General features: G+C 42.9%; 1 protein-coding gene across 2 annotated transcripts in view; it reads right to left on the bottom strand.

The window, feature by feature from the left end:
* Positions 1–13,449: 13,449 nt before the first annotated feature.
* pcdh7b (protocadherin 7b) overlaps positions 13,450–23,279 on the bottom strand; it is a 305,576-nt gene continuing 295,746 nt past the window's right edge. For both annotated transcript variants that reach the window (XM_063186630.1, XM_063186631.1), the window contains exon 3: positions 13,450–15,524. In XM_063186630.1, coding sequence (XP_063042700.1) covers positions 14,902–15,524 — 623 coding nt within the window. In that variant the 3' untranslated portion in view covers positions 13,450–14,901. The remainder of the gene's footprint in view (positions 15,525–23,279) is intronic.

The raw sequence follows: 23,279 nt of genomic DNA, 5'->3' as shown, positions 1-23,279 counted from the left end.
TTCCATACACGCGGTCATGAATGTAACAAAATTACAAAATAAATATGGTCAAATTACATAAAAAATAAGTTAAAAGAGTTGCACGGGAGCAGGAGTTACCAGATAGGCAGCCGAACGACGCGGCGCCATATAATGAATGAAAAAAAAAAAAATAGCTGTACCCAGACCAAAACAATCCCTAACCCTAACATGTCAGTAAGAAATGTTTTTGGAGAAAAAATATTTGAAATTAGAGAAATGCTGAGAAAACACAAGACTGAGCTATGGGAGTTCGAAACATAGAGCTATGGGAGTATAGAGAGAGCACTTCTGTGGGTCCATCACGGAAAATAATTCCGTGTCCAGGAGCACGGAATTTTGGCAAAATCCGTGCTCCCGGACACAGATTTTGTGTCCTTAACATCCGTGTCCAGGAGCACAGACTTTTTGGAGATCATGTTGGCTTTGCCCAAGAAGACCTTCATCTTTCTTTCACGTCTATTTAATACAGCACCAATACGTACAAACTGCTTCAGAGATATCACAAATGCAATGCAGTGTATGTTATCTGTATAAATCATATATCATTAAAGTAAAAATGTATGAATTATATATGAAATATGGATAGGCCTATCATGAATTCATTACGGTCATGATATGGTGAACTCCTATCTTTTAATGTCATGTTACCACACAGCAATTGGGATCGAGATTGTCAAGAATAGACATAGATCAAACACAGATGTCTACATGGATACCTCTACTCAATGCAACATACCTGTACATATACTTCCGAAGAGATGGAAACATGATTCATTTCATGGTCCCAGTCACAGTGTCTTACATTATTAAAGGTGCATTGTGTAAGATTATGGCCAGAGTAAGTATTCCATCTATGCTGGTCATTGAAACTGTGCTGTCTACTGCCATTTTTTTTTTATCACGAATTCGTTGCATGAATATGTACTAAATAATAAACTAATATTTACTAGTATGACCAAAGTATAGTGAGTTTTGCAGCTAAACAAATCTATTTCTGGAAATTCAAAATGGCAGACCTTGGAGAAGATCCCCCTTTTCATGTATGACAAGGGCAATTTCCCTAGTCATATTGAATACTTAGAATTTGATGGTGGTGGTAAATATCTGTTAAAAAGGTAACATTTGTGAATGGGAAGCATGAATTCTGGAAATGAACAACTAAAAATATTACACGGTGCACGTTTACGTATACTGCTACAGGCTACGTAGCCTAATAACTTGGACCCACTATAAGGCAGCCGTGGCCTTACGGTTAAGGGCTTTAGATCAGAGGGTTGCAGGTTCGAATCCCACCCTTCCACTCCCTTCCCCAGTCCATGGCTGAGGTGCCCTTGTGAAAAGCACCTGAGTTAGAGTTTATAAGGATTAGCAAGGATACTTAGCATTCAGTGTGTAAGGATGTACATGTTGAAATGATGCAAGCAGATACAAAATAATGGTAACACTTTATTTTAGGGATACCTCTATTAGCACTAATACATACAGTGTTAATGCCAGCATAAGTAACTTGTAAGGCATGTACTAAGCAAACGCGAAGGCCTACTAGGTCCTTACTGAGGTTAAGTTGGTAATAAATCCCTTATTGTGCATGCACAAGACATTTGCGAATACATGCCTTACAAATGTTTGATTTTGCTTTGTACATGCCTTACAAGTTACTTATACAGGTACATTGTATGTATTAGTGCTAATAGATGTATCCCTAAAATAAAGTGTAACCAAAATAATCTACTGTGAATAAAATGTTGGGGCAGGATGGATCTGTGGGCTATGGTGGCATACCATTACACCAAGGGACCCTGAGGGCATTTCCTGATCCTTCCCCTCTCTCTCTCTCTCTCTCTCTCTCTGTCTTTTCATGGGCATAGAAGCCCAAAAAAATGCCAGATAGACTGGGAATGGATTTTCTGTCAAGCACTTTCAAGCACTCTTACGGACATCTCGTAGGGGGGGGGGGGGGGTAAAGTGTCGTAGGGGGGGTAAAGTGTGACGGAGTTACCAGGGCCCCATGTATACCGGGGGCCCACGCACAGTCCGATATACTGTATGTAGATATATGGCCAGGGAGTGCTTTGGAGCCGATTGTACACAAGGCCCACAATTTGCTACTACGTCCCTGTCTCAAAGGTAAGTCAAGCAAAGAGGGGCTTTAACCAGCATCCTTTCGGTGGCTCCTCTACCATCTGAGCCACCTCCATCCATGGCATAATGTGTCCGTGTCCCATAGTGTTGCATATTGTTACAAATATAGCTACAAAAGTAATGAATTACTAATGCATTATGTTTTGATGTAACTAAGTTGTAAGTTAAGTTACAATATGTTAAAATTGTAACTTGATTAGTAGTGATGTTCAGTATGGTGGGTCAGAAAGAAGCTATATTCCTGATCCTGCTACTTTTTAGGGCCTATCCCATTACTAATCTCTACCCCTTCCCCTACGCCTTCCTCTTGCCCCTTATGCTTTCAAACAAAGTCGCAAGGTGTAGGGCTTGAAACGCAACCCCTACAAATTGAGACACCCCTTCAAGAATCACGGAATGACACTCACAGCTGTCAGTAATTCCATGCATTAGGTTGATGTTAATATTGTGTGCGTTTCACTGAGAAAAGGGCCATCACACATTAGGACAATGTTAAACTTAGTACAATGGAATATTTATCACCACTTTCGCAATTGCAGCGAAAATACTTTAACTTATGTGCTGTTGTGGATGCTGCGGCTTGCCGGCAATTTTAATAAAGGCATTCGCAATGCATTCAAGGAAATCTGTCGTATCCCTCCATGGTGGAGTGTGGTGTAGAAATATGTCTGTTTGGAGGGGTGGAAAGCCTTTCGCCGTATCCCTACCCCTCTGTCTGAACGTGAATTGAGACGCCACTATCCTGATCCACTACACGTGGACGCGCAAAACGGAGGGCAAAACTTTTGGCAGCAAAGTCCGAGGAAGTGTTGTGGGAAACACTTATCATTTGAAAACATCACTTTACATAGCCTACTGTATTCAGATTTGTCAACTGCTGACCTTCCGGGATGAAAAACATTTTTTCATTACGGTATAGATTTTGAGACAGGCATGCCACGGGCACCGACAAAATGACGTCATCCTACCTATTGCCTCTTTAAAAAGAGTAATATTGTCTAAGGGATCTAGGGTTAGGGTTAGTGTCACTGCTGAGTATCTTGCCCAAAACTATTGGTAGGGGCATGGCTCTGTCATGGCTGCATACATCTGCAGGGCCAAAACATACCAAGGCGGAATGGATTCATTTGAATGAGACACCGCCGGTCGCCGGCGTGAAAAATACGCTCGAGTTCTATTTTCCAAATGCATATTTTCCAACCCTTGCTGACGCCCGACTACCGCCGGTTGGTGTGTAAGGACAGATAGGTTTCAATGTATTTTCACCGACGCCGGAACACAACACGGCCGTTCCGTGACACTTTACCGCTCTTGTGTGTAAGACCCCCAACAGTTTGTAGATAACAGATGTAAGAAAGACTGAGCCTAGTGTCCAATTCCCAGCTAACTTAAGATGAGTTGATTTTTTGTCTAATTGATCTACCTAATGGATGGATCTTATCCCCTAAAAAGGATAGTTCCGGCATAAAATGAAAGTTTCACCATCGGTTTCCCATGCCCCAAAATGTATCTAATGATGAGCCATTCCGCGAAATGCTGCGCCGTTATGGAGTTAGCTTATTTTAAGCTTTTTGGCGAATAACGCAGCCAATGCATCACGGCGGTTTCGTCCACTTCTAATGCTATTAGCCATCCCCGTAATATGGCTGGTTTAGACAGTGGCAGTCGGTAAAAACGGTCGGGGTTCCAGCTTTTCATTTTAAGGCCGCAGCCAGTATAAGAACCGCGGACCATGCTTAGCATACCTAGCCACCTGATTGAGTAGCCTGCATCCGGGTCAGACTAGAGAGTTGCAAAGGTGAGACACCTCTGAAAATACTGGCCAGTGAAAGACTGTGTGGTCCGATGATCTTCTCTGTGCCTCGGTTTGATTGACGAGACCTTTGTGATGAAGTGTGTAGCGTTTTTGAGGTTGTTTATAGCGGGGAAACATCAGAAAATAATATTTACAAATTGGCCCCGCCGTGATGCATTGGCTGCGTTATTCGCCAAAAAGCTTAAAATAAGCTAACTCCATAACAGCGCGGCATTTCCCGGAATGGCTCATCATTAGATACATTTTGGGGCATGGGAAAACGATGGTGAAACTTTCATTTTACGCCGAAACTATCCTTTAAGACACAGCTTTATGAATTAGCTGTTACCAGAAAGGCAATGACCAAGTCGTAATGCATTACTAAAGGCCCCCTTGCACTGTCATAGTAGTGTGGTCTTATAGTATTTAACTTTCAATGTCTATTACAGCGTGCCACAGGAGGTACGGCGTGCATGAAGGGGCTAAATGACGCATTGCACAGTTACAAATGTTTCATCGCTCTGGGCAAACCGATAAACTAGAGCGTGGCATTGTACTCTGACTACCCCTAGTAATCAGTTCTCAACATCTATTTGTAGTACAGTATGTGATGCTGATTACAGGGAAACAAACAATGCCACTCTGCTATTGTGTGTGTGTGTGTGTGTGTGTGTGTGTGTGTGTGTGTGTGTGTGTGTGTGTGTGTGTGTGTGTGTGTGTGTGTGTGTGTGTGTGCGCACACTTTTTTGGGGGGGGGGGGGGGGGTGTTATGGTGGTGGTAGCGGTGTGTGTATGTGATTGGGAATTGATGCCATGCTGAATTCAATGCTGGATGATTTTCATGCATAATTCATGCAATTCTAAATATTCACGCATTGTTTAATTCATGGGGCCCTGAAAAAAAAAAAAAACGAAAACAAGAAAAGAAAAATGTCTGCAACATTTCATTCTCAATGCATTGCCTACACATTAATTATGCCTCGCATTTTGTTTAATTTGTCTCAATTTCCCTTCTCTCTTCTCTCCTTTCGGACAGCGAAATTAACATTTCCAGCTGCAGGTCCTTCTCTATCCTCTCTGCCACGTCTTATCGTTTCTCTTCATGGCACAAGACTGCTGAGGAAAAGGAGAATGAGAGGAAATAAACATGAGCCGAGACGCATTACCATATTAATATCATCTGCTAACCTATTTCTCTCATCGCCGCGAATCTACGAGACTCGCATTAACCCAAATAACAGACGGCTACTGTAAAAATGTATTATTCCAATGGCCCGAAATATGCTCAAATAATTATGTGTGATCTTCTGATTCCTTGAATATGGATTGTGTGTGTGTGTGTGTGTGTGTGTGTGTGTGTGTGTGTGTGTGTGTGTGTGTGTGTGTGTGTGTGTGTGTGTGTGTGTGTTCTGCTCTGCACATGTTTTTGTCAAGGCTAATTTACATCTTATTTATAGTTAGCCAATCCAATCCTGTGTATGTGTATGTGCATTCCTATTTGTATTACTGTGTACTGTATACATTACACTACCGTACATTGACATACACATGACATTGTATTGTAATTAGCAGACTTACAAGTGATTTACAAAGAGGACATTCAAGCAAGTGTGGAGTCATTACGAGTACAGCAATGCAAGTATATGCAAGTACTATAGAACAGATACAGAGCAGTAATATGAATAGTGAAGAGCCTATTGAGTAGAGCTGGGTAAAATAATTGATTTAATCGATAATCGATCAATATCATTTAGAATTCACATAATCGATTCACAGGGCACAAAATCGATTGTTTTGTTCTTTTTCTTTTTGTTTCGTTTAATTTAGGTCTATGGAAAATACCCAGTAGGTATTAGTCAATTAGGCCTAGGCCTACTTATTACAAATTAGCAATCTGTTAACACTGTCAAGCCACAGCCCTTTGACATTTTTATATAAAAATAGGCAACAGCATCTTTTGGGGGAAATCCTGACACCAAGAAGGGAACGGATTGAATCGATACAGAATTAATCGAATTGAATCAAATTAAATGGTGATTAATCAATTCAAAGCCCAAAGAATCGAAATCGAATCGATAGAGGAACATGGCTGCGATACCCAGCCCTACTATTGAGCGTAGTGTAGTACAAGTACATGGCCAGGATTAGAGATGAGTAGAGTTAGTTTTGTTATGCAGAAGCTCTCTCGGAAGAGTCTTTACACGCTTCTCGAAGGTTGACAGGGATAGCCCTGGCCTGCGCTTTTAGCAACTGGTAGCTTGTTCCACCATTGAAGGGACAGTGACAGAAAACCGTTTGGACTGGGATCCCCTTGTGTGAATAGAAGGCAAGACTAAACAGGTGGTACTGAAGGAACGCAACACCCTGGAAGGAACGTATAGCTTTAGCACAGTCTTCAGGTAAGCCAAAGCAGAAAGCTGCTGTAGCTTTCTACACAAGGGTTAGGGCTGTCAAAAATCAGCATGACATGCCCTTTTTTGTTCGATGAACACCATACAAACTGAAGCATTCTGGGCCATCGGCAAGGGTCTTATTGCACACGCGGGAAGACCAGTCAAGAGGGAGTTGCAGTAGTCAAGGCAAGAAGCTGAGTGCCATTTTGGGTCAGATGCAGTCAGCTCTTTTTTGTATATCAAACAGTGAGAAGCAGCAAACCTGGGAAACTGAGGAAACTGAAATGTCGTCAGATAACGATAGATTGTCATCAATCTTGACACCTAGGTTTCTTGCAGCCTTATTTGGTGCAACAGTGGCTGAACCCATATTGAGTTTGAGATCAGCATGAATCCTTGTCTGGGATTACCAGGAGTTCAGTTTTAGCAAGAGGTTGCTGAAGGAAATGTTCCTTCATCCATATGGATGGTACGGAGAGGCACTCAGAGATACATGGAGAGAATGAAGAGATCTCTGGCTAGAATGACAGGTATAGTGTGTGTGTGTGTGTGTGTGCGTGTGTGCGTGTGTGTGTCTGTGTGTGTGTGTGTGTGTGTGTGTGTGTGTGTGTGTGTGTGTGTGTGTGTGTGTGTGTGTGTTTGTGTGTGTGTGTGCGTGTGTGTTTGTGTGTGCACGTGAATGTGTATGTGTATGTGTTTGTGTATATGTTTATGTCTGTATGTGTGTGTGTGTTTGTGTACAGTATGTCTGTGTATTTGTCTGTGTATTGACCGGTAGGATTTTCGCCGCTGTTCTGACAAGCGGTCCTACATTGTAATTTTATCCTACGGTAAGATGTTCTGTCAGACATGTCTGTTAAACGGTCCTACATCGCCATAGATAGACGTCAGACATGTTTGTTCAACAACTTATAACTTAAATCCTGATTTTTTCAGAAAATGTCTTTCCTGCTTCCTGCAATCGCGTCAGATCAAACAAAGTCCAGACCATGAATACGAAATGGAAATGGTAGTATTATGGGATGGTCAGGACCAGGCTAGTCTGGCCCAACCCTCCTAGCTCGGTTCGCTCACGGTTTTGCCAATCAGCCAACAGTTGAGAGTGATTGGTTAAGGTAATACTATTCACACTTTTGGCTTGTTATTTGTATGCTTTGACAACACTGTATCGTAACAGTCATGCTAATAAAGCCCAATTTGAATTCGTAACTCCAATGAATAGCAGAGTAAGTTCAGATCATCTCCCACCCTCCATGGAGACGGATTCCTCTTAGCTTTTGCCAAACTGTTTGACGGAGTCAACAGTCGGCTTTCACCCAGGCTGGTGTGTGAGTGCAGCCTGAGGAATAGGCTCAGTCTTAGCGCTCGCTAATTACCTGCTGAGTCATGCAGCGATACATCACGCTGACACACGAGTCAAATTACACAGGCGCCGCAAACAGGAGGCACAGATGTGTTTGGGTAAGCCCCGCACATTACAGCATGCACACACACACACACACACACACACACACACACACACACACACACACACACACACACACACACACACACACACACACACACCGAGTCATTTTTATTCCAGAGTGTCACGTGGATGTGATGTGCCAGACTTTTTCTGGGTTATACATATCTGTGGAATATGCAAAACTTTCATTGCAGTACTGTTTAAATAACGCTTATTGAAAACTAGCTAATATACAAACATGCAATGTGCTGTGTTTACAAATAATGAAACCAACATCACCAAAAAATACCATTGGACACCGTTGTTTTTACCATGTTATATTTTAATTTGCAGAGACAAAAAGGACAAGCAATTTATTTACAGGAACCTGTACAAAAAGCAAATAAACTTATGTAAAATAGTCATAAATAGAAGTGGACTTGCGTTCAGTACATTTTGCCATGTTAAGCTAAGTTCCGTGCATAGTGACTTATAATAAACAATGACAAACTGCTCCTCGATTTCTACATCAACATCCAAGTGTTTTGAAGGATTTATTAATTTATTTATTTACCACATATTTGTGTTTGCTTTGATTTTCCATAGAACAGGACTTTCATGGGTTTCCAATGACAATTCTCGTTTATGAGTGTGAATGCTGGACAGCGTCCTGGATGTGTGGTGGAAGGTGTTGGACAGGGGCGGTTTTACAAGAGGGGTCGAGGTGGGGTCATTTGATTTTCAGGGGGACACATTTAAATTGGCAAAAGAGGAATTTTAAATGTTATGAATATATAATCATACACAAAGATGTATATCATGTAGCAGTCACTGGATGTTCAGCACAGGGGCCACAACAGGGGCCAGGAGGAAATCTACAGGGGCCCTGGCCCACCCTGGCCCCTATCCAGAACCGCCCATGGTATTGGAGTGTTGGAGTAGACAGCCACCTGTTGGTAGAGGCAGCAGTACATTTTGCAATGTTAACTCAACACCTTGATAGCAGTACTTACACAGTCTCACCCCAAGTAGTCAATTTCTGAATTCAATTCAATTCAAGTCAATTGCAGTCTGGTGAAAGGTAGTCAGAAATTGACTACTTGGGGTAAGACTGTGTTGTACAAACACTGTGAGTGTGAAAAGTCAACACTCTTTGCGTTGAAACAACACAGCAAAATTTACTGTGAGGGAAGGGGGATGGAGGATGGCGGGGACGTACTGTAGGAGGGGGAAGTGAGGTTGACAACTAGGGCCAGGCATGATTTAGGCCCCTGGTGGTGAATGGTGGATGACCAACCACAAACCCCTCAGCTGACCTATCACTATCCATGACCCAGCAGTCTATTTTTTATGATGGCATTTTAAGTGGAAATGACAAAATGCATCTCTCTCTCTCTCTCTCTCTCTCTCTCTCTCTCTCTCTCTCTTGTGGTCTCCCTCTCTCTTTTTCCCTACTGCTCTGTCTCTGCCTGTTCTCCTCTCCGCTGTCTTTCTCCAAATGGGCTACTTTCTTGTTCCTCTATCATCATTTGCTACTGCAAGAAGCTGGGCACGGGCCAACACACTGAAATGCTGACATGGCCAAAGTCTTTGCAATGTTACTGAACTGTGACATATTTCTCTGCACTGTACACTGTATGCCAATGAGAGCCTGAATGCAATTGTGTGTGTGTGTGTGTGTGTGTGTGTGTGTGTGTGTGTGTGTGTGTGTGTGTGTGTGTGTGTGTGTGAGTTTGAGATAATGGATGCGTCCCTGTGTGTAACAGAGAGAGAGAGAGAGAGAGAGTCCATAAACTAGTCACCTCTCCTCCCAAGTTCTCTGTCCAGTCAGCACCACTCTCCAGTAGGTCACCATATGTCCACCCACTCCCTCCATCCCCGTCCTCATCCTCCTCCCTGTCCCCAACCGATGGCCATCAGAGTCCCCCAGATTTAAAGGTGCAGTATGTAACTTTTTGCCTTGTATACACCAAGCACGACCTGCGTGACCCAGGTAGCTGCGGTGGTTGAAAAAATTTCGCCATGAATTCACTTTATTTGCGCTGCACGCGGCATTGACATATTTGATTCAGCTAATCACATAACGGATCTGTCTTGACAGCCAGGGACATTCGAAGACATTCCGCTTGGTGTTCACAAGGTATCAGATTCCCCCAGATTTAAAGGTGCAGTATGTAATACTTTTTAGTAGTTCGTTTAGAGAATGCATGTTGCTCTTTCACAAATGTTAGCCTTTTGACAAATACTTACTTCCACCATCAAATTTCAAGTATTCGTTATGACTGGGAAATTTACACTTTTCATACATGAAAAGGTGGATCTTCTCTATGTCTGGCATTTTGAATTTCCAGGAATAGTCATTTTTAGTGGGAAAAACGTACTGTACTTTCACATACTAGTAAATATTAGTTAATGACTCAGTAAATATGAAAAGGTCAAATTTGGCAATAGGCAGCACAGTTGCAATGAGCAGCATAGTTGCAATACCCGCTCCGGCCATAATCCTACATACTGTACCTTTAAGGGTCCCCCACCTCCCATGTAGACCTGTTTATTGGTTACGGCCCTCCATGTGTGCAAAAGGTTGTACTGTAGCAACACAAAGCTAGTCATGGCCATTTAATGACCTTGTCCTACGTACAATATTTCTGATTCCAATTGAAATTGGTTTGAATGGGATTGTTAGGCCTCTATTTCTTATTGTGGGCCAACCGAGTTTTTATTTTGAGGGAGGAAACCAACGCACACCAGAGGTTTCGAGGTGCAGGTAGCGGGTGCAGGATCAATTTGGTAGAAGAAGGTACCGCACACTCTTGTCCATCGTGCTGCAATTTATTGACAAACAACGTTTCGGCCCGTATGGCCTTTCTCAAGTTTTTATTGTTTGTCAATAAATTGCAGCACGATGGACAAGAGTGTGCGGTACCTTCTTCTACCAAATTGATCCAACCGAGTTTTACCAGGACTCCATGGTTGTTTGCAGTGATTGCGCAGACATTTTGGTCACATTTCTGTGATTGAATCCCATGTTAAGACAACTAAACATTGAGGGTGTCAAATTTCAACCTGTCACAACCACATCATCCAGAAAGATTTTCGATCCAGAACATCTACAAAAGCATTTCAATATAACTGATTTCATACCATTCAGAACCAACAATAAATCATACCCATTGGTATAAAAAGGCACAATTGCATATTTTGCATTCACTCTAAATTTGTTTTGATTTTTTTTTTCGGTTTCATTTCTCTAAATATACAAAGTGATGCGATAAACAGAAAACAAGGGGGGAGGCAACACATCTAAAGAGGCAAAGTTCACCATGATCATCATCACAGTCTACAAAAGAATAGTAATAATTATTATAAGTGTAATAACAACAGTAACAATGAAGATCAAAACAAACGGAAAACTGACAATTTGACTTCATCAAGTTTCACTTCTTCACATTGATGACCGAGTCAAACGTGAGCACTCTTTGAAAACAAACACATGGTACAAACATCAACAAAAACTAAATGACATGAAGTGAAATAGAACAACCAAATAATCAGTCATTTGAAGTGGAAAACCTAAGGGTTGGAAAACAATTGAAATGTTCGGATATAATAACATAGTTAAAAAAAATAGCTTGACACAAGAAAGCAAAGTTGATGAACCCCATGTCTATCATTCGGCTTTCTCAAACTGAGATACTAAGTCCTACTACATGGCTAACATCTCTCTGGGTATAACAAAAGCAAGCAACAAGATGGGTCTCCATCTTCACAGGGTATGATTTTTGTACATTTTTTTCTTTTTATGAGTTTTTTTGAGGACTTTTCCGTTATTATTTGTTTCTCTCCTTCTCAGTAAGTGAAGTAAGTTTCCCTTTAAACGTGCAATAAAAAGTACATATTTTTGTATACAGTTTATAAGCATAGGAGCACTTCTTTTTAACGACAAGTAGTACTTACAGACTACAGACCCAACTGCCCAAAAAAGCAGTGCTGATTAACCAAAAGACGTTTTCTAAAGTACAAAAGCAAAACAAAAAATAAGGGCTGTTGTTGCATTACTTCCTTTCTTTCACTCAATGTTGCAATGTCTTTTATTCTGTAATTAAACCAGTTTGGTAGGTTGCTATTTGTCATAACCTACTATTACACGAGGGGGGCATAGGAGCTTAGTTTGTGTGTCCATGTTCATGTGTTCTGTATATTGGCATGCATGTGCTTATATGTTCCTGTGTGAGCGTGTGCATGTGTATGTGTGTGTATGGTTGTGTATGTAGGTATGTACTGTATGTATGTTTCTGACTATACTTACAGACCCCAGTGACTAGAGCAGATCACCATGAATCAGCTCGACACACAGTCCCTGAACAACCGTGAAAAAAGGCGCTGCAATTTTTATTTTTGAAAGAGATGCAATTCAAGTGCGGAAAAGAGTAATGAAAAACCAAACCAAAACTTATTCCAATGAATGTAGTTAGTGGATGTCTCCTCCTAATTAAAAAAAAAAATTGGGTCCAGAGATACTGGGATTGGCCCATCTCTTACAGCAGGCTAACACTCAGCACTTTGGTTCTAGCTATGGAGCCCGCTATAGCTGATGGGTTACATCTACGGGGATTGGCCCTAGCCTCATGCACTAATGTGTATGACTAGAAGTCACTGAGTCGCCTCTCCAAAGAGTGACGTGATACGTGATACGTCCTACGACCGTCAGAAATGCCCACACACACTTCTTCATAAGTACAAAACCTGCCCGAGGTGTGTGAGAGACTGTGGGAGGGGTGTGTACTGTACGTGTGTGTGTGGGTGGGTGTGTGTATATGTGCATGGGCGTGTGTCTTAAGTGTGCGTGGGAGTATCTGGTCTCTTGGGGGTGTGTGCATACTGTATGTGAGATGAGGTGTACTGTATGTATATGTCTTGCGTTTCTTTCATGTCTTCTCTTATTGCTCACGCACATTGGATTGTGGCGTAGGGATTTACTTAAACTTTGTGTGCCTTCCCACTGTTGTCTGTTAGAGTGATCAGCCCACAAATACCAAGAATCTACAGCAGTGTGTATTCCTGCACAAGACAATGCAGGAGGTATCAGTAAAATGTTAGACCAGAAAAATATATATAATATATGTTTGAGTTGACTGAAATTTTTGAAGGAATAAGCAATTCTAATTTATTTTTTTTTCTCCAAAGGTGAAATTCACAACCACATTTACACATATTCACCGTGTTCAGGCAAAAAAGACTGGCAACCACACAACTGGTCTTGATTAAATAGGATCCCCGTAGGTTTTTATCAACTACCTTGCAGAGATTTTTTTTAGGAAAGAGAGGGAAACTGGGGAAGGAGAGAGCATGAGAGAGAGAAAGAGATTGAGACGGAAAGTGAAAGAGAAAGTGTGTAAATTGGAGATATCGACAGAAGGAGATGAATTTAAAGCATGTATCCAAGATTATGTGTACACTAAATATATGTACAGAGTGTAAAGCATACACACACACACACATGAACACGCACACACACGCAGACGCACACACACACACACACACACACACACACACACACACACACACACACACACACACACACACACACACACACACACACACACACACACACACACACACACACACACACACACACACAAATGTGTGGTACATATGAAAAAGAGAGCACACAAGTTAGTGTGTGAGTTTGCAGTTTACAGCGCATGCTGTGGATTAACATCGTCTTAGCCAACAGGCATCCACAAGTGTGGTAGTGTGAACCAAAGTCTCTCTCCATTAGGAAAAATAGGCAAAAACAACAAAAAAATCTAAATAACAAACATCTTTCCAGAGAAGTTGTCCTTGAAGTTGGTTGCCATGACAGGGAAATAATAACCAAACCAAACAAATGTACTGCAACAGCGTCTCTGAGTTCGCTTTTTTCTTCATCTATGACAAGAAGAAAAATAAACATATTTTTCTTCGTTTCCTTCAGGATTCTGTGAATTTGGATTGTTTTTTTTCTATCTTTTTTTCCCATACTCTCATTTTAGTCTATTTTTGGTCTACTGTGATGATGCTGACTCGCGAATGGTCCGAGCCATTGTTGATGATGTTTTGCATACCGAGTTATAAAGGGGGATGGTGTGGGGGGGCCCTGTACTCTCACAGAGCCACCCACACGTCAGTAAGTCAATCCATCAGTGTCTGACGTACCTTGTTCAAGAGTCTTTATCTTATCACCCACTTGATCAAGAGTAATAGAAAAAAGAAAAACCAAAGCGAGCTAGAAAGATAAGCGGGTACAGTAAGTCCTTCTCTCTTTTTTTTGTAATGCCGGTAGTAAGTCTGTATGTCTCTAAAGGGCTCAATTATGCATGCACGTTAACAACGAGACAGTCTACATTATACAACGATTTGTCGTAGTCAGCCAGCTTGGGAAAGATGGGTTTTTTATGAGGAGCCCGATTTTTGTATTTGCCAGCAGCCAACACCCGAACAAATGGCTGGCCATCAACCCCCTTTTGCTCCTCTCCCACCTTCGTAACCTCCATCCCCTTTAGCCGAACCCATCCTTTAGGTCCTACAGTACTGGTAGTCCAAAACAACCAGCATTTGTCCATCTTGTTGAGTTCAAATGTAGGAGTTAGTCGGTTTTGTTAAGTGGGTTGTGGTGAAATAAAAAAGGGAAAAGAAATATATATTTTTTGTATATGGGCTCTTCTGCGAACTATCCTGATAGCAATCTAGCTTGTGATAGCCACAGTTTTTGTTTCTCAGTTACCTTGAGCACACCCCAGTTTTCCTCCTTCTTTTCTCTCTCGAGAAAGAAACAAGAAAGGCCATTGTGGGCTCTAAAATGAGAGTCTCTTTTCTGCGGTTGCTCAGGTCATCAGATCAGGAATTTCTTCTGCAGACACTCATACTACGTACAGCATGTTATCTTCGTTTTAGCATCAACGGTAGGTCAGCTAGGTGAAACTATAGCGATATTTCACTTGGGTGTTTCTTAAGGGAGGAGTTTTGTCTTCTCAGCCTTGATTAATTGTATTGTGTTTTGTTGGGTGGTGGGAAGTGGGTGATTGATGGGGGGGTAAGCTTCCTTAAAGGTCATCCAGAGGTCACAGGTAGACCTCGCGGCGGGTCAGGGTGCCACAGGTGGTGGGCTTGTAGTCGCCCGTCTGTGCCAGCGGGATCTCCTCGGTGGGGGGTCGGCCTGGGTGTGGGTGGGGGTGGTCGTCGGAGGCGGGGGTGCCGGCGTGGTGGTGCCCGGGCGAGGGGACGTAGCCGACGGCGGCGGTGGCGAAGGTGTCGTAGGACGAGGACGAGGTGGACATCTTGCGGCTCAGCAGGTTGTTGCGGTTACGGTCGCCGAGGGTGGCGTAGTGGGGATGATGATGGCCCCCAGACGTCGACATCATCGCCGCCGCCGCCGTCAACGGATCGCCGCTAGCCACCGCCGCCGCCAGCGCCAGGGGAGAGTCGGGATGGGACGGGTTGTTGGGCTCGCCCGTGGCACCTCCGCCGCCGCCGCCCACGCTGGAGGTCATGAAGGTAGAGAGCTTGGGGGGCTGCTGGCCTCCGGGTGCCTGCTGCTGCTGCTGGGGCTGCGGCTGCTTGGGGGGCCGCCGCTCGCGCTCGGGGGAGGTGCGCACGGGCATCCAGCAAGCGTCCGAGTGGCCGTACTCGTCACATTCGCGCGTGCACTTGCCGGTCATGGCTACGTCGGGCAAGGGCCGGGAGTCTGTGGTTTGAGAAAGAGAGAGAGAGAGAGAGAGAGAGAGAGAGGAGAGATAAAGAGGACAGGAAGTGGGGAAGAAAAGAAGAAGAAAAGGGAGAAACATACATTAATAAAAATGCCAAGTTTTCCATAAATAAATGAGCAAAACAGAAAAGAAATAAGCTATCTTATTCTGCTAGTGGTATGTGTTTCATGAGAATGAAGGCAGAATATCGGTAACAGAGGCATCGTTGCTTCCTACAGAACATTAATGAAATGCACCTGGTATGAGGCCGCCATCTCATCTTAGAAGGAAAAAGGGGAAGCAGTATCTAATCGAGCATTACCGTGCTCCTCCAACTGCATGCAGTGGCTTTGTTACCAAGGTATTGATCTACTTTCTTGCCTCAGTTTAGACCCAAATATTATAATACACTTGGCGTCTGTAATATTTTTTTTTATAGTAGCCTATTTGTTGCAGGAGACAATCTGATTAACAGTCTTCATGCTCATCACACCATACCACATAATGCAAACTTTTAAAGTAAATAATAGAAAATGATATCATAATGTGTGAAAAAAATAAACACCACTTGGAATGAAAAACAGTGATGTAAAGTCATTGAGGAAATAGCATGCTAAAAAACCTTGGGGGGCAAGTGAGTCTTTGTGTTTGTGTGCTTGTGTGTATGTGTGTATGTGGGTGTTTTTTGTTTTGGCTATACATTTCTATCCTTCCTATCCCATGTGCTATTATTGTGAAAGCTTCTGCATGAACTTCTACAAAGAATTTTCAATGATATCGAGCTAACAATAAATTCAAACATATCTTTTTTTTTGTAGAGATCCACTAGGAATAAACAATTATTTGATTTGTTAAAGGGAGTTCAAAGTTTCTGCCTGGAGTTGGCTCTGTGATGTAAGTATTTTCCTTTTGTTGCGCATAATTAGTCCTAGGCGTTTGTATTTCTGTCACACTATGAATCCCAAAGCGTAATCTGAAAAAGAAAGGCATCCCTTTTGAAAGCTAACGGCTATGGCTGACATCAACAAAGTATCCACACAGATTTGATGTTATTATTGGTTTGAAAAATCACTTAAAGCTACTGTGTATTTCCCAGGTCCCTTTGGTTTTAAACCATAAGAGTTTGGCACCTTTTTAAATTGTGCACCTTATATGGGGGGGGGGGGGGGGCGCTGTGGCGCAGCGCGCTAAGCCCCCCACATTTGGGCTTGCATGCCCACGGGGACCCCGGTTCGAGTCCGGCCGGGGTCATTTCCCGATCCCACCCCGTCTCTGTCACACTTGTTTCCTGTCACCATCTCAGACTGTCCAATCAAAATAAAGGCATAAAAAGCCCCTAAAAATATTACAAAAAAAAAAAAAAAAAAAAAAATTGTGCACCGTAGTACCTTACACAGAATCCCATCAAAAATTCCATCACCACCAGAGTCTGCTGTGTTTGGCATTTTTTTCACCCTTTCTTTTTTTGCTTAAGACATTAATAATTCACTAAGTGTCCTTGTCACAGTAATTTCCTGACACATTGTTTTGACCGTGACCTACGGGTGACACACACAACAGAAGACCTGATAGAAAAAAAAGAAAGACAGAAAGAAAAAGAAGGAAAAAAACGTCCTAAAAGCCAGTCCCTGGGCTCCTCCTCTGTGTAATCGGCTCTAAAGAAGCATGGTGGCGTTCCACAAAGACCAACGAAGCGAACGGCGGACTGAAGGGGTGGGGGGAGGCAGGGCAGGGGCAGGGGCAGGAGCAGGGGAGTTGCGGTGGGGGGGGTGGGAAATGGGGAATGGGAGGGGGAGTGGAAGTGCAATGCCCATGACCTCTCTGCCACTGTTAATGCAGTCAATACATTATTAAAAAAAATCACTAAATTAAAAGCGTAGACAAAAAAAAGAAGAAAAAAAAGCAGCCAGACCTCCTCACAGCCCCCACTAGTCTTTTAGGGAGGGTGTGTTGGCATGACACAAGCAAAACATAGAGGCCGTCAAAGAATGGGGTGGTGCAGAGATGCAGAGAGAGAGAGAGAGAGAGAGATGCAGAGAGAGAGGGAGGGAGAAAGGGAGAAGGGGTGAGCGAAAAAGAGTAAAAAAAAACAATTCTAAGGAAGCATGCTGCCTTTCCATCAACACAAGAACGAGTTTTAATCATGGCTTACTTTTAATGTTCTTTTTCTCCTGCAAAGAAAGAATAGAATAGGAATCACTGCTTTGTGATATGACTGAGAGTGGTATTGTTTCTTTGCAATGTCATGTATCAACTAGATGGTGTGTGTGTTTGTGTCTATACGTGCGTGTTTGCAAACTGCATGTGTATATCACACACTGTTCAATGTGAGACTTCAGCAATGGCTACACATGGTGAGCTAGTTACGATCAATGCAAATATGTTTTGACATGGTTTTGCTGTCCAACATATGCATGAGCAGCACAGACAAAATGTACGTAAAAAAAGTAAAGAGGAAATAGTCCTGGTTTAAAAAAAAAAAAGACAGACCGAAAGGAAAACCCATAAGAAAACCTTTCAAAGTGCCGTTTGTCAAAAGTCGCAATTTTGAGAACAGCATGTCAAAACCAACCACCCAACCAAGGGTGCATTTCTCGGAGTCATAGTTGCTTACTACGTTAGCTACTTTGTTGTTCACCATGCAATTTCCCATGGATAACTACCCATGTTGCTAACTGGCTAACAACTACACATTTGAGAGCCGCACCACAGGGCTATAGCAAAGACCCTTTTATGACATCTCTACGAGTAGGTGAACTGCAAAAAAAGCTTTCACAAGTTCAAGACTACTGTAGATGAGGGGGATTACAGATCTAGAGCATTTCTACTGATTTCACACAATCTAAATTCTTCATTCACTTCACATCATGGTCAAATCCTGGAAATAGTGCTTCAGAAAACTATGTACAACGACCACCTCAGTTCATGTTACTGTATGTATTACTTCTGCTAGTGGTCTAAAGTCATACGATTTCACTATTGGTTTCATCTCAATGTGCAGTACCTTGCATCAACAGAAACAGGTCTCACTAAACCATCTATGAACTACCTCAACAAAACAACAAGGCCTGACTGCCAGTGTGTTTCTCCATCGCTTTCCTGAAATCACTTCCGATGCTGACAGGTAACCAGATTTCTCTCCCTCTTTCTCTCTGTATCTCTCTCTCTCTCTCTCTCTCTCACTCTCTCTCTCTCACTCTGTCCTTTCTGGCCCTTTCGGCATGTTCGATTTGGCAGAGCTATTGAGTGCTGTGTTTGCACCCTCAGCACTTAGCTATCTTCTCTCTCTCTCTCTCTCTCTCTCTCTCTCTCTCTCTCTCTCTCTGTCTCTCTCTCTCTGACTTTCTGGCGGGGTCTGGATCACTTTATTTCCTTTAAACACTTAAAGCTCTGCAAGCGCTGATAGAAAAAGAGTCATGGGGGGCCCCAAATGGACGGGCATTTTTGAATGGAAGATGGCAGGAGGGGGTTATGATGAAGTGAGCGAAGTGAGAAAGCCAAGTAAGTGAGGAGAGGAGAGAACGGAAAGCTGTCGTCTTGTCTTTTTTTTTAAGTGTGTGCATACAGGGGACAAGATGATAGATGTGCTTCCCTTTCTCTCGCCTCGTTTTTTTTTCTGTTCTGTTTCGTGTCGGCATCACGCAGAGCAAACAGAGGCAATTGAGTGCGACAGAAGCGGTAAAGCCTGTCCACGCTAGCTGTGCAGTCCTGAGGCAGCAGTAGTGTTGCCAGATGTGTCTGATCAAATCCTGCCCAAAAGGTTCTCAAAAACCGCCAAAATGCACTAAATTCAGCCTAATTTCAACAAATTGCAGTGACTTCTATGGGCACAAAACTGCAAAAAAACCCTGCCAAATAGCCGATTTTTCCCGTTTTTATCCATAGACATCCATCCCAAGTAGCCCCTTTTGGCGGGTAGCCGCCCAATCTGGCAACACTGGGCAGCAGTGCTACAAAAGGGACATTTGCACCAACCGTCTGTTCAGTGCTCCGTGCCACACTATTTCCGCACTCCCTCCACACGCAACACAAGGCTGCGACTCTGTAATACTGCTATTCTTTTTTTCCATTAGAGGTCTGTAGCATCAGGCATAACATTATTATCTTGTGAAATGCTCCTATGTTGGGATCACTCCCATGTAGCCTATATGTAGCGTATATGAAGAGTTCAGATGCAAAATCCCCTAACTCCATTTCTGAAGACATGCACTTCTATATTTTTTAGAGAACCCCGTTGTTGGTTTGGTTTACATTTATGTACTTGATAATACATATAAATAGTTATATTACATAAATAAAAGAAAAACAAATTGATAGCTTTGTATTAAATAAAAATGAATTAAGATTATTTTCTGAAAAGGCACTTAAGAGGTTTTGCATCTGAACTCTTCATATACTATTTTGTGTAGTGCTGTTACGGAGTCATCTGTTTACTATAATCTATTTCTGCACTCCGCACACAAGGCTGCCACTCTGTAATGCCGTGTCCAGACCAAGAGCGAACTACGCTGCCTGGTAGCGTGGGTAGCAGAAGAAGTTTCGCCCTGAAGTCGCTGTACTCGCTCGAGACGCAGCATTGACATGTTTGATTCAGCTAATCACATAACGGCTCTTGCTTGACAGCCTGGGACATTCGGAGATGTGAACGTTCCGATTGGCTTTCGCCGAACAGCGTCAGAGCGAATTCGCCTGCGATTAGATTTAGTTTAATCGTCAAAATTCGCTCTGTTAGCGCAAGAAGCTTCGCTCCTGGCGAATTCGCTTTGGTAGCGCAGGTCGCGTGCCCTCCATAGAGAAATAATTACTTCCGTCACTTCATTCGCTCCGTTCGCTCTTGGTCTGTACACGGCATAATACTGCAATTCTTTTCTATCCATTACAGTAATTCCCAACCTTTTATGTTCTGTGTACCCCATAAGCATCTTTGTCACTTGATGAGTACCCCTCCTTCATGCTCTATATCTGTTTGTCTGTCTATCCCAATGTGATTACACTCCAAATATTTGTTATTATCACATTTTCCACGTACCCCCTGAGGTGTGCTCACGTACCCCTAGTGGAACACGTACCCCTGGTTGGGAAACACTGCATTAGGTCTGCAGCATCATTCAGTGTAATCATGTAATACATAACATTATCATATGAAATACTCCTATTGTGATCACTCTTATTCAGTCTATACATACCAAACATATATTGTGTTGTACTGTTACAGAATAATCTTTTGTATTGTATGACATCATATAACACATGTAATCTTGTGTAATTCATGATTCATTTCATTTGTTAACATGCAAATCATAACACATTCATGTTTTTTTTTGTTTACATAATACTATAGTATGTGCTGTGTGATTCTTCCCTGTTTGTGTACTAAAAGGTCAGAAAGGTTGAGCATTCAACAAGAATACCAGGTAGAAATCCATGACACGCGTCAATTCATTTTGCTAACAGGTACAGCTGCATGGTGTTTACCAAGAGATGTATAGGCAAAGACAATCAATCAATGTCTTCATTAGTTGTGCATAATAATGAAATTACCATCAGAAAACTGCACATGTTCCCAACTAACGTCTATGGAGAGCCTTTTAACCCAATGCAAGACTAATATGCAGATGAAGGTAAACATCATTTGTCATACAGTATGTTGTTCATGTGAACAGATTGCAATGGATAGAACATCCAGCTTGCATACATATTAGCCAAGTGTGGTATTGTCTAATCCAGATAGCGAGTCATCCTGCTTCAGCCAGCAACAAGGTACTGATTAAAATCAGTCTGACAGCTGACGTGGCCAGTGTTGCCAGATTGGGCTGTTTGCCGCCCAATTGGGCTGCTTAGGATGGCCGTGTGCGGGTGAAAATGGCATTTAGCAGAAAAACCTACCCAATTTTTGCCATAGAAATCAATAGAATTGGGCAGGATTTTGTGCTTTTAGGCGGGTTTTGAGCATTTTTTGGGCTGGAAATCATCAGCCTCATCTGGCAACCCTGGACATCGCACAATAAATTATTATTTCAGGGTAGCATGAAGGAAGCATTTATATTTTCTTACAAAATATAGCAAAATTAAGGGACCTTCAAAGGTAATATCGCATGCATTTATTTTATGCTGACAGACTTCAGGTCACTTCATAAGATAGCATTTTGTTTACATTATTTAGCCTTTGTCTGACTTTTCAACATCACAATGCCAGCACTGACCAAACTTTTCTAACACACACTAAAACGCACATACCCACACATGCACATGCCCACACACACACACACACACACACACACACACACACACACACACACACACACACACACACACACACACACACACACACACACACACACACACACTAAAAGATAACATCCTCTTCCTCTTGCTTGTGTTTTTTTTGCTATTATGAATGACAGTCTACAGTTGTAGCAGGCTAGGTGTGTTGGAAAGAACAATCGGACATATGTCAGAAACAAACCTATTTTCCTTTCCCCTTCACACTGAAATACACTCATCCTGAGTTAGGGTTTCCTATTGCTCTCTATGGGCTGGTCCAACTCTTCACCACCCTCCAGCCAACCTCCCAACCACCCCCCCATCCACCCCCGCATCCACACCCCCCAATTAAGCTATCAGGGGTATGGAGCATCGAGGCAAGGGCCACTGACAGCCGTGACTGGGCCTGGGACAAATTCATCTAAAAGTCCCCCTCCTCCTGCTCAATACATACAATGTACTGGGGATGCGATTCTGGGCCCTTTTGCCCCCTGAGCCCAGAACAACTCACCCCTTTGTCCCTGCAACCCCGGACTCCCCCCACCCCATCCTCCATGGGCTTCCCTGGCCGAGGCTAGTGAGCGGATAGCTTGGCTACCCAGCATGCCTTGCAAGGTCTCCAGGGTACGGCCATTTGGCCTCGGCTAGCTCCTCGCTCAGAAGTCATAGTTCACCTGATAGCCTTTTCGGCTCAATCATTCCCCTTGACACACACGCACGCAGGCACGCACGCACACCCTCACGCATGCACACACAAACACACACGCACACACACACACACACACACACACATATGCACACACGCGCACATACACACACACACACACACACATACACAATCATTCCCCCTCACCGGCTTCACAGAGAGACTACTGCTGAGCCGCCTGTCAAGACTCTCCACCAGGCCCCACTGGGGCCATCAAAACACTAGACTACACTACACACACACTCTCTCTCTCTCTCACATACACACACACACACACACACACGCACACACACACACACACACACACACACACACACACACACACACACACACGCACACACACACACACACACACACACACACACACACAATATCTCTATTGCTTCTTACAAAGGGCTTGCCCTGACCTGACAATTTCTTCTTACCAGATTTCAGACACACAAACAAACATGTAGCACAAGAAGAAAAACACAACATACATTATTTCCATACAGTGCCAATTTCCATCTCTGTCTTAAGGCGTGTGCATGGATTTTCTTTCTGGGAAAGGCCTGCAAAAATAAATATACTACCTCATAATTTCACTAGAAATTAGAAGACAGCAGACAGGAATAAATTGCTTGTGTAGACCAGACTCTTACAAAAATTTTAACGCATCATAGGCTACGATATGTTTTCGTCCTTGAGAAATGTTCAAAAGTATACAAATGCAAAAAAACAACAGCAATGACGACAACAAAAAAAGTAAGAACACACCGCTAACTCTCTCATTAGCTTGCACTAA

The sequence above is a fragment of the Engraulis encrasicolus genome, chromosome 21, assembly GCF_034702125.1.
Source record: "Engraulis encrasicolus isolate BLACKSEA-1 chromosome 21, IST_EnEncr_1.0, whole genome shotgun sequence".
Taxonomy (NCBI): Eukaryota; Metazoa; Chordata; class Actinopteri; order Clupeiformes; family Engraulidae; genus Engraulis; species Engraulis encrasicolus.
This window is presented reverse-complemented; position numbering and strand designations above follow the sequence as displayed.